The 12,850-nt window shown below is 40.6% G+C and overlaps 1 protein-coding gene across 8 annotated transcripts in view; it reads left to right on the top strand.

Moving 5' to 3' along the window:
• The window catches only part of LOC140501459 (transducin-like enhancer protein 1), a 111,876-nt gene that overhangs the window by 39,942 nt on the left and 59,084 nt on the right, over positions 1-12,850 (top strand). For 5 of the 8 annotated variants that reach the window (XM_072605146.1, XM_072605122.1, XM_072605140.1 and 2 more), the window contains exons 7-8: positions 11,586-11,790; positions 12,544-12,560. In XM_072605146.1, coding sequence (XP_072461247.1) covers positions 11,586-11,790; positions 12,544-12,560 — 222 coding nt within the window. The remainder of the gene's footprint in view (positions 1-11,585; positions 11,791-12,543; positions 12,561-12,850) is intronic. The other 3 variants (XM_072605157.1, XM_072605132.1, XM_072605103.1) reach the window with 1 other exon arrangement.

The following is a 12,850-nucleotide window of genomic DNA, read 5'->3' as shown; positions in this document are numbered from 1 at the left end:
TGTGAAATTTTAAGGTCACTTATATTTTGACTAGTTTACTAGCATTAGGCCATCCCAACTAGTGGTTATCTCCCTGTAATGCAGTCTGCGCTTTTACCCTCCCCCACACTTTCCCAGTATCTGGCAATTTCATTTTCCAGGGATTTGTCCTTATTTCTTTTTTTTTTTTTTTTTTGACACCCCTAGCTATTCCTGTCCCTGGAACATCCAACTCTCCACCTTAGCTGATGCAGCTCTGCTGAGTCTTAGCAAGGGTTACCATAATCAATATTTTTTAAAGTCATATTAATAAGAACAGTTGGCTCCTGTGATTCAGATACTGGGAAAGTTGGTCAAAGACTGGCTAGCAATTTCTCTTCTCCTCCATTATGCCACTGTGCTTACTTTCCCATGTATTTCTCCGTTATAGTACGTTCTCTGGGTGCTAACTTTCCCAGTAATGTTGTTTTACCTGATTGCTTCTGTAAAAAAACAAGAGATTAATCATTTTAAGTGGGGATATAACTAAGGTTTTGTGGGTGCGCACGCTCACGCACATATATTTATACATTACATATCCTCTGATCTATGAATTAAAAAAATTGATTGCCTCTTGTGATCATTTTGTATTATATTTTATGCATTTAAAAATCTTCTGAAAAATGGCCAGTGGGCTTTACCTGATTGTCAGAGGGGTTCATGACACAAAAATAGATTTGAAAAACTTCTGCTTTAGTTGATTGACTGTTTTTCATTTTGCTTTTTTTAGATCTATCCTAAAAACTCCTTAAAAATATATTACATTGATCAGGGTTAATGCAGTAGTAATGCATGTTGCATTTAAAGTGATGCACTGCTACATGATTCAAAATTCTTTTCTATTACAACTTTATTTTACTGCGAAGTATTAGAAGGCCGTGGGATTCTTCAAGGAATTTTAAAGAGGTATCACTTGATTGAGGTGAGGCTGGATGTAGGGCCTGGAGGAATTTGAAATGCTTATTCACTCTTTGAGAAACTTAGGGAGTTTTTTGTTTAACTTGTTCTCTTCTCTTCTATGAAATTTCTCTGTAGGCATTGGAGATTAGGCTTTTGACATTTCAACTGTCCTAGAAGTAGGCTTGCTTTGGCTTCCAGCATTTTACAGGGCTTACCTGCCTTTTGAAATACATGAACCAAACCTTATTGCCTCTCTCTATTTTAAACAGTTTATTCTTTGATCCCTGTCCAGTTGTTTCTTCATGTCAAAAACCCTCCAGGTGTTGACTTGAGCGATAGCCAAACTCAGACATAAAGTTCAGAGTTTGATCGTGAACGTAGGAGAACAAAAGTTGTTTGTACCTCCTCCATTTTTTGCCACAAATCAAAGAATCCTAATATTAGGGATTTTGGAGCTGGAAAGAATTGAATTGCATCAGAACTAGAGTTTTAAATGATCTACTGGCTAATTACTTTAAATCATTTAGCTCGTCCTCTTTGAGAAGGTATGTGACTTGCCCACAGTCACATTTAAAATTTTTACTCCTTTAGGTCTTTTCTTGTTATTTCATGCATCTTGTATATACTTACTTGATATATAGTTGTCACGTCTCCCAATAGACCATAATGAACTCATTGAGAGTGAGAACTGTTAGATTTTTGTCTTTGGTGCCTTGTGGCTAGCTTAATACCTGGCACTCAATAAATAGTGATTGATGGATCAGTATTTATCAGCCTGTTGTGGAAACTCCTCGACTCGTGAATACCATGAGCTCATCTGTGACATTGTTAGAGCTTCCTCACACCTGGAGAAGCTCGTTTTGCTCAGGGTCTCACATCTCGCAAGGGTTCCCCTCCTGCAGACCTCTTTCATTGTGGCCCCCCCAAGAACCCTCTGTTAAAAAACTGCCTTTCATATTATAGCTGGGTTTTCATCCTGGAAATTACTTTGAGTTTATCTGTATGTATAGGGGTGCTTAGGTGGTGCAGAGGGTAGGGTGTCGGACCTGCAGTCAGGAAGATCTGAGTTCAAATTTGACCTCAGACACTTCCTTAGCTGTGTGACCCTGGGCAAGTCATTTAACTCTATTTGCCTCAGTAAAATGAGTTGGAGAAGAAAATGGCAAACCTCTGGAGAGTTCTCTTTGCCAAGAAAACCCTAAATGGGGTCATGAAGAGTCAGACACTACTCACAACAACATTTATATGTGTGTATGTTGTTTATCCACCCTCACATCCCTTTAACAGAATGTAAACTCCTTGATGGCAAAGACTCTTCTGTTTTTAATTTGTATCCCCAGCACAATGCGTAGCATTTAGCAGTTGTTGAATGAGTCCGAAGTAGGGCTTGAGCCCAGGCTTTCTATCAGCAAGGCACGTTGGTCCCATTACTTTATCACTAACAACATAACCTAGCTCGCTGTCCATGTTTCTGAGCCCACTCCCATCTTACGCCTGTCCCTGCTGTTATTAGTCTGGGGATTATCAGCCCTCTCAAGTCAGGGGAAGCCTATCAGGAAATATACAGGGTGCTTCCAGGCCTGCTCAGTGCCATCAGTGGGTAATTAACTGAGTATTCTAAGAGCCAGTTGCTAAGATTCAAAGACTACTTACTACTGGTGTTTTCTTTTCTTGGACAGGAGTTCCACATATTTCAGTGTTTTTTACCAGGTGTTTTTCTTCATGCAAGAATGATTTTTAAGGTGCATATCTCTGGAAAAGCAGAGCTATTCAGCACTTTCCATGATGCACATTCAGTTAGGTTAACAAAAATGTGAGGTTCTTTTTTGTGAAACTGATAAGGAATAGTTTTTAGAAACCCAAAATACCATGTTTGAAAAGGAGATATTTCAGTATCCAATACTCATGTAGAGGACAGCAGTCAAGTTCCAGGTACAAAGCAATTCGATTTTCGAGGTGCGATTTGAAGGACGGTGTGTGTGGGCTCGCTGGAATGAAGAGCAAGAGGGCAATAGAGTTAAACAGTGGGAGGGTTTTTGGCCCTCTAACCTGAAAAACGAGATGTCCACCACATGATGTCACCTTTGCCACAAAAAAAATCTGTCCTTTCTCACGTGTTGCTACGTAGAACTGATGGCAATGAGTTTCAGTGATTATTGGCAGTGAGATTCAGTGATCTTACTCTGATTTATTTAACAATAGCCTACCTACTTTGAAGGGTTGGTCTGTTTGTTTTTACTAAGCTCTGCATCAGGTAGGGCTAATCCATGCTACAAACTGAATCACTGATTTCATCTATTATGCCAAATTTTGGGGAAATTTTATATATAACTGATGCTCTGAAGGCTTACTGAGCATGCTTTACTTGACAGATAGGCATCTTTCTACATTTAGTAATGAAGGCACATATGAAGCGTGACCCCAAACCACGACACTTCTCTCAGATTCTTGTTTCTTGAATATACTCCTTCTGCATCTTTTTCACCTCTTAGAATTCCTCGTTTTCTTCAAAGACCAGTTGAAGCACCTACGTGAGACCTTTTCCATCTCCTCTAGCTGCTGGTGCTTCCCTTTCCAAAACTGCTTTGTGTTAACTTGATAGATTTTGTACATATTTATGTGTACGTGATGGTTCTTCTGATAGACTGTAAGGTTCTTGAGAGCAGGGAGTTTTGTTTTCATGTGTGTATCCACAGTACTTGGAAGGGAAAAGCTTTTTAAGTGATTATTCGGCTTTGTGTGGGGTTCTGTATAGGTTTTTAATAATTTGGGGGAAATAAATGTTTTTGTCTGATTATACTCTTTAAAGAGATTGAGTTGTAGGCCTCCTAAAGGGCCCTCTGCTGCTGCACAAGTTGATTGGCTGCAGGATTAGCAAGACTTTGGATTAGTTTTTTCCCTTGGACGTGGGTGACAGTTATCTCTGGGATTGTAGTGTGTGAAGTTTAAGAGGATGAGGTTAACCTCTTGAGGGTTTATTCTTATGAGGATGCAGTTAATCCTTGGAAAGCCTATAAATACCTGGACTGGACGTGTTTCTTTGTAAAAACAGGAATACAGCCTGAAAGAATAATGCATAGAATTGCCAGAAAGAACAGGCTAGCCAGCTGGGGTAACACTCAAGGTCATCTTTTGTCCATTCTAATCTGTTCGATGCCAAACCCTTTATATAAGTATATCTTAATAGGATGGTGATTTATTGACTCCCCTCCCCCTGCCCCCCAAAAGGGAAGAAATGCAAAAAAGCTTTTGATACATCCTACTTTGGGATGAGTGCAGTTAAATGTTAAATTGTTCTGCCTAGAATCACTCTCTGACAAGTGTTGGGATCTACTTTAGATTTTCAGTATTCTTCCATAGAGTTCAGTCATTCTATGCGGTTTTGTGCCTTTCCTTGTTGGGACGTTGTTGGGAAAAGCTGACATAAATGCTGATGGCATATGAAGGACAGCGTCTGAAGTGCAAGATGGGAAGAGTTGGCAGGACGTTCCGTAGCAGTGGAACACAATGAAGTAGACTGGTCTGTTACCTAAGCTATCATAGACAGTGAGAAATAGGATTGTCCTGGGTCGTTGTCTTGATCAGAATAGCTAAGTCTTTTACAGAAATGCATCAACTTTATTAAGTGGAGAAATAGTGGTACTGTAAATTGGTTGATTATTGTTAACGTCCCAAACTGCATTAGGTCTTTTACTGTATAAGCTCAAATAAAATTTGTATTGGGTACAAGTTCTTCAGAATACTACTACTTGAGCGTGAAAGTAGGGGAGAAAATTAGAAAAGCTTTTGTAAATATCTCATGTTATCCTTACAGCCATCCTGTGAGGCGTAGGTGTTATTCCCATTTTACCTGTGAGAACACGGATTGAGAGAGGCTAAGGGACGTGGCCAGGCCAGGGTCACACAGCTGGTAAATGTCTAAGGCTGAATTTGAATTTAGTTCTTACTGACTCCAGGCCCAGCACTCTTATCTACTGCCCTATCTACCCCTGAGTTCAAGTCCTGTGTCTAACATATCCTTGGCGTGAGTCTGGGCAAGTCATTAAACCTCTTAGTGCCCCAGACGAGTTTCTTAAGACATCAGTTCATAGGAAGTGCTTGCCTTACATGGTCGAGGTGGGTTCCTTATCTCAGAGTCCCCTGTGCCAGTGATATCCTAGGCCCAATCCTTGTCCATCTCTTTGGTGACTGTACACTCTTAATGTACCCCACTGTTTCTCATCGATTATTTATAAGCATGGCCTTTAACGGAGGCAGAAACCTTCAGATGATATATTTTCTTTTGTTTCTTATTATTTAAGTAGTTTGAGAATTAATTGAATCTGCTGAACAATTTCTACTTGTTTTCTCCACCCCTCTAATGGAGAGAGGCCATTCACCAAATGGCAGCTTGTGTGTGTGTGTGTATGTGTGTGTGTGTGTGTGTCTGTGTCTGTGTATGTGTATGTTTGTGTGTCCTAGTTGTCAGGAAATACAATAATGGGACAATCCATTTCCAGAAAGTTCTATTTCACCATGCAGAATTGCACAATACAAACCACAGGGCTTATGGGAAAAATGACATTAGGAGCACAATGCTCAAAAATTTTGTCAGTGATACGTGGAAAAAGATAGTAAATTTGTTAAAAAAAAAATAGCACAATATCATACGTGTTAAATGTCTGAAAAATGCGTAAATACTACAATAAATAGTGGCGGTGTCGGTAGCCTTGGGCTCCCACTCGGTGTCCTGATTCCCAGGATAACAGGCTGGCAAAGTCTTTGAGCCAACAACTTGATTGGAAAAAGATTTTAAATTCTGAAGTTTGCTTATGGAAGTGGATGTCAGAAGGATAGCAGCTAATGAGTTCTTATGAAGTGGGGCAGTTCTCTGGATTCTCTCTTGGATTCCCTTGAGGCTAAAATCACACGTAAGTTAACACAGCATTTGTGTTATGATCAGAATGTTCCCTAATATATTGATCGTGTTGGAGCAAATTCATGTTTTTGAAACAAGCCTTATAGCAGAACTGATCGTACGTTAGCTCTTCCCTATTTGTTTACAAGATGTCGTGGCTTTGTTTCCTCTCTCTTGCACTGTAAGAACAGTCTTTAAAAGAAAAAAGAGCAAGAGATTGGATAATGAATTCAGAGAGTAGCGATTTGGAGAAAATACATGCTAATATAAATTTTTGAATGTGAGTATATTTGATGCAAGCATTAAGGGTTAAAATAAAATTCTTCATTCTTCACTTTAACCATTAAACCCAGAGGCAAGGGTTCTGTTTCTGCCCTGTTTGTGACCATCATGATTGTTTTCCCCACTTTAGGAAGTAGTTATTTAAATTTTGTGTGCTTGAGGTTTTCTCTGGAAGACATAGACAAGGAGACATTATTCTTTTGTGGGTTTTGAGGTCTCATTAACTCAAGATTTAGTTCGTTTTACTCATATCCTTCCCAAATTTGGCATGTTAAGGGAAGAGGATGAGAATATCAAATTCCGTTGTCACTGAATCCAATCCATCCCATGCTTGCTTTTCACCATCAGTGTGTAAAGGGTTCCACAGGTGATTCTTTTTTATGTTGCATAGCAGAATAGGATGTTTATTTTGGGAGGAGAGCTGTGCGGGGGTGATATATTTTAATCTCACAGTAGAATACTCAACTCTAGAAAATGGCTGTGCATTTTCTTTTTGAGTTGCGAAAAGGAGTTTATGGGGAGAAACAGGAGTAACGAAAGATGAATATAAAAGACACAAACAACAAAAAACCCTTGATGGGACCAGAAGTGTTAGTACATCAGTGAGTGTACAAAGATGTGAGTGATTAAAATGTGTCCAATCTTCTGTTTTTACAAATTAGGAAACTGAGGCTCAAAGAGGTCAAACCACTTGCTCAAACTTGTACATGTAGCAGAACCAGGATAGGATTCTAAATTGTTAAAACCACAAGTACTGGTTCATCTTAATGCTCAAAAATAAATTCAGTGCCCATTATTAAGTTAAAATAGGTAGAGGGGAACCTGATTTTCTTCACTGTAATAGATAGTGTTTGAAATTTTACTTATTTGCTTGGATCAAACACTCTTAAGAATCCAGATTGGAAAGTTCATTGTTACCCACTCTCTACCTAAAGAAGGAGCTCCTCTATGATAGATATGGCTTGCTCATCTCATCTTTGCCTGCAGATCTCTAATGAGGGATAACTTACCACCTCCCAAAGCTTTCTCTTCTACATTTACCTCATACCTGAAGTCAGTTTTGTCTCCTCTAAGTGCTAAATGTACTCCTTTCCTTCAGCCAGTCTCCATGTCATGATCTCAGTTCCCTTCACCATCTTCCTGAATACTCTCCCACTTAATCCGTGTCCTTAGAAATGTTGCATACAAAAATGAACAAGATACTCTAGATGTGGTCCAGTGGGGCAGGTATAGTAGAATTACCGCCTTTCTGTTCTTGGACCTTGTGCTTATCTCAGTGCACTTAAAATCACTTCTTTGGTTGTCCTATAATATAGTTCACTTGTTTTGGGTTTGCAGTTAACAAGAAAACAACAACTATTTAAAAAAAAAACCCAAAAGGTCAAACTCAGATTTTTTTGAACATGAAAAAGGTATTTCTCCATATTATGCTTCTAAAAGCTAGTTAAATTTCCATCATCTTAGATTTAATCCAGTGTTGTAGACTGTTGAGATCCCTTTGGATTATAACTATTTTCCATTTTCCTTTCCAGTTTTGTGTTATCTTCAGATATGATGAGCATGATATCCACGTACTTTTCCAAATCATTGATAAAAATATTAAGCAATGAAAGTCCCTCAAGCATTTCACTGGATAACTTAACTGAGTCTGGCCAGTCAACATGGCCCTAATTGAACTGACATCTATCCCACCTTTTTATCTTCTCCCTATGAAAAGCAGGAGAAGCTCTGCCAAATACTCTACCAAAACCTCAGGAAACTGTATACACTGCACCTTCCTGGGGTACCTCTCTAGTAGCCCCATTTTCAGAGAAATGGGGTGGGGGGAATGGGAAATGCGATGTGTTTGGCACAACCTGTTCTTAATGAGCACGGCTCCCTTTTGTAGATGTTTACTAACCATTCCTTTAATAATAGGTGCTACAGTTTTTCTAGGAATCAAAGGCCTGTGGTTTTCAGAGTCTCAAGGCTTGCCTAAGTGATTTAATTTCAACCTAACCCTCTAGTTAGAAACACTGTAAGATTGGGATCATTATTTACAAAGTCTCTCATTTAAAAAAATTTAATTGATATGCTAGAGTTGTTCAGTAGTTTTGGTCACATCTGACTCTTTGTGACCCCATTTGGTGTTTCTTGACAAGGATATTGTGGTGGTTTGTCATTTCCTTCTACAGCTCATTTTACAGATGAGGAAACTGAGGCAAGCAAGGTTAAGTGACTTGCTCAGGGTCACATAGTCAGTAAGTGTCTGAGGCCAGATTGGATCCTCTATCCACTGTGCCACCTACTTGTCCATCTTCCACTCACAGAATTCACTGAAATGTCACTTCCACATAAAGCTACTGTTTGATCCCCCTCCTTCCTTCACTCCACTCTCGTGTGATGCTGTGCCTGTTCTTTGGTACTTAAAACATCCATTCCTACATTAATCGTTCTGTGATCTATAATCTCTCTCCTACTTTAATGCACAGTCTTTGAGGGCAGGGACCTCTCTGTCTTGTCCGGTTTTTTTGGTATTCCCCACCCCCTGGACCTTGTTACTTGGTTGTCCCATTAAATGTTTAATGTAAATGAATCATAAGTCATTGTGAGCTACTCTGTGGCTACTGTGGACAGCATTACATTTAGGAGCTGTTTGCTCTGAAAGGGCTGACGGTGCTGAATATTGAAACTCAGGTTCAGGATAACAACTGGGGGAGGGCAGAACAGGATAGGAATTAAGAGTGACTGACGTTCATCTAGGCAGTTTATTTGCCATTTCTGTGTAATCGTCTTTGTCATCTCTAGTGCCTAGCATAGTGCCTGGCACGTAGCAGACACAATAAAACCTTGTTTAACTGATGTATTGGGTCCAACCACCCCCTCTGATCTTAAGTTCGTAGTTACTTTGAGTCAGTTTACATGTTAGCATTGACATAGTGTGCCTTGAATTTAATATTTTGAAAACCTAGTGGGGTGAGAAAGTCTGTATCTCTATTCTAACAGTGAATCAAAAATAAATGAGTTGAATGCCTGCTAGATCTGGCAAAGAGCTCGACACCCTTAATACTTTTTTGAAAGACCTTTTGGTGAGGGAAGCCCGAGCTACTGCAGTTGGACTTCCACTCTGCCCCCCCCCCCCCCATCAGTGCTATGGTTAATTATCCGCTGCAGTTGCTTGTGTATGCATCATTGGGTTCTCCTTCCCCTCCCCACCCCGTGCCCTCCCCCTTCTCTCCCCCCTCCCCACCCCCAACCGGACATAGCTCTTATTCTCCAAGTAATGATAGTAATTGGTGCTAGGACAGACCTTTTACTCATCCTTCTCTGGGCACATTTCTTATGGCAGGTGTCTGGTTTTTAATTAAGTGCTAATGAGCATGCCTAGCAGACCGTGAGGCTGCTGCCAAGTTCTCCAGTTTTATGTCTCGCTGTTGCTGAACCCCTTTAACAGGTGACAGAGCAGGAATTAGTGTCTTTGAAACGACAGGAAGGTGATTATATGCATAAAATAATTGTTACTGTGATCTTAAAATGGTAAATGTCTCATTTAGATACACTTTTCAAGAAAACTCCTCTTGTCGTCTCTGGTCTGTCCTTGTCCCCATTTTTCTTCTCATTAGGAATGGTTTCCCCTCAGGGGTAGGGGAAATTTATGTGGAAGGTGGTCAGTCCCCTTTTCTCTGCTGTGGGTTGTTTGTTTTTCAGATGATGAGGGGTGGGAGGGGGGAGGCTTGTCAAGGTTTTTAAAATTCTGTACAAATATTTTGCTGATTTCTGATGATAAATCTTGTGATTTTACCTTATACTCTGAAGGTAGAGAGATTTGGAGACGGTATTTATTGTTCTGTTTAGAAATCAGTGAGAAGGTAGTGCTTGGGGCCCTTCCTGAAGAGCGGGCATGATTTAATGCGGTAGGAACAGTCTAGGCGGGCCATCAATAAAATAAGCAGTTGAGGCCAAGGAAAGTTACCACAAATCAGAGCCTTAATTTTGGGATCTGACAGGGCACCTTAGAAATTAAGCTTTAATCATTTTTACTCTCTCTTCTAAACCCAGTTTTATACCTGGCAGCTAAAATATGGCTAAATTTATGTTGCATTGCCTTTTCTTGAGTATTTTTCATTGCACACAGTAAGCCATTAACTATAATTTGAGAGAAAAGAATACCTTTTTAAATGTGGGCAAATTTATAACAGGGTGGAGAGGAGAAGGGGGTGGTGGGAGTGCAGTGTTGTGTTAGTGAGAGAAGCAGAGTGGGCTGAGCAAAGGGTGGGAGAGTCCTGGGTGGAGAGGATTCTTGTCCAGGTCCAGGTCCAGTTGTCCACGAGCTTCCCACTGAGCGTCAGCGTGCTTATCTGTAAATGAGCAGTGGGGACCAGGAAGTCCCTGTAGCCCCCTCCATCTTCATCAGTCCTTGATTCTTGGGGTAAATTACCTAGATTGACCAGACAGGGTAAAGTTTCCCCAGGACGTGCTGCTTTGGTCCCTTGGGAGTTGGTAGTCACAGAATCAGTCTCCAGCAGGGAGGGATCATGGAAGGCATTTCGTCCCACCCCTGCCTGGAAGCCGCCTTCTCTACACAATTTCTGAAAAGAATCACCCTGATTTTCTCCCCTTGTTTACTCTGAAGTAAATATTGCTTGAGTTCACAAGAGATAGGCCGTTCCGTTGTTGGGCAGTTGTCATTTTTTAGTTATTCTGATTTATTTTGAGCCCATATCTGTCTCCCTGCTACCTCAAATAGTTGGTCCTATTTCTGACCTCTGGAGCTGAGCAGAATAAGCTTACTATCCCCCTCTTCTGCATGACAGCCCTTCATATAAGGAAGCAACTGTTCTATCTCTTGCTTTCTTTCCTTTTTTTCACAAGTGAGAAACATCGGTTTGGCTGTCTTCGATGCCAAGGGTATTTGGTTGAAAAGAGATGAGACACCGAACAGATTCCTAAATGGTGGTCCTGGGAACGTTGCCACTAATTCTACCCATTTAAATACCCTAATCAGGCCTGTTAAAAGTAACAAACTTTGAGGGGGAATCATCATCGTAATAACGGACGTTTACGTAGTACCTGCTAAGTGTGCTCAGTGTCTCGTGCTATCCCCAGCACAGCCTGGGGAGGGAGGTGCTGTTATTACCCCCATTTTTTTACCCCCATTTTACAGAAGAGGAAAGTGAGGCACACATTGGTTAAGTGACTGACGCAGGGTCACACAACCAGCAGTTGTCTGAGGCTGGATTTGAACTGGGGTCATTCCGACTCTAGGCCCAACCCCACTGTACCGTCTAGGAATTGTAGGTCAGGGAGTGTTATGAATGGGGAAAAAATAATGTGTGAAACATGGCCCTTGAATCCAAAGAGTTAACCATGCTTCCTTTTTTCTCTCTCTCCTTGCCTCTGTGTCTTCTCTCTCTTTGTGTGTGTCTTACTCCTCCATTCCTTCTTGCTCATGCCCTCCTTTCATGGTTCTGTTTTCTTCTGCGAACGACCACCTACCACCTGCCCACAGCAGCAGCAGCTGCAGGCCCAGCATCTCTCTCATGGCCACGGACCTCCAGTGCCTCTCACGCCTCACCCGTCCGGACTCCAGCCTCCTGGGATCCCACCCCTTGGAAGCAGTGCCGGCCTCCTGGCCCTCTCTAGTGCATTGAGTGGGCAGTCTCACTTGGCACTAAAAGATGACAAGAAGCACCACGAGGCAGACCACCACAGAGGTGAGAGGCATGGCAAGCCTGATTAGGACCTGATTCTTTGTCAGATGAATATTCGTACAATGCTGCAAAGTTGTGTCCATCTCCTCTTAAAGAAATCCCGAGTTTATATAAAATGAGAGAAAAGCAACTGTTGAAAACCTTTTTACCACTGAAAAATGGAAGTTTTCAGTGTTTGAAATGGTGGGGATTGGTAGGCTTTCCCCCACTCTGTAGGTTGTGGGGCTTGCTTTTTTTTTTTTTTTTTGACATCTTGGCAACTGCTTAATGTGATGTCAGTGGCCTGCACCATATTATGGAAAACTGTTAACTGCTTAATTGGGTGATTTTCAAAGACAGTGATGTTGTGAAATGGGGTGAAATGAAAGTTACATTTTAAAGCGAATGTGTTCCAATGGAAGGTTAGACAATTGCATCTGTTCCTGCTTAGTTTCATAGGCTTTAATTCTAGTATGCATTCAATATTGGGCAAAATTGCACTTGACTAATTTTTGAAGAAAAGTAATTTATTCTGTCATGAAATTTTAAAAAAATAGGCTTTGTGTATGGTTAAACTGTAAATCTTATGTTTACAAAATACTGTCATTTTCAGGAAATCACTGTATTAGGAATGTGCAATGACTTATATAAATAAAAGCCATTTTTAAAACTGTTCGGGGCTTGTGTTCTAATTTTTCCCCCCTTTTTTTTATTTCTGTTCTTGCCTCTGTGTCTGAACGGGCATGTCTGTGCGTTTCTTGGTAACCACGGGATCAGACAGAGAACCGGGCACAGTAAGTACTAAAACTCCTAACATAAAAATATTCCATTTTTCCAACACTTGCCCAGAGTTTACTTCTCTTTCTCCTTACATGCACACACATGCACACACACGCATACTGCTTTGTTATGTTCATTTTGATTTTCTGAGTTTTGTTTTTTGTTAATGTTGTGATGGTTTTTGTTTTTTTTAAGTGAAAATTTTGGTTTCTTTTCTGAGGTCTCCAGTTTGTGTGTGTGTGTGTTAGACCAGAAGACAGGATTATTTTGTTTAAAAGCTTTGTCCATAGTGGCAGTTCTTGTT

Source organism: Notamacropus eugenii, chromosome 1, assembly GCF_028372415.1.
Source record: "Notamacropus eugenii isolate mMacEug1 chromosome 1, mMacEug1.pri_v2, whole genome shotgun sequence".
Lineage (NCBI taxonomy): Eukaryota > Metazoa > Chordata > Mammalia > Diprotodontia > Macropodidae > Notamacropus > Notamacropus eugenii.
Note: the sequence above shows the minus strand (reverse complement) of the source record. Positions and strands in the feature narration are given on the sequence as shown.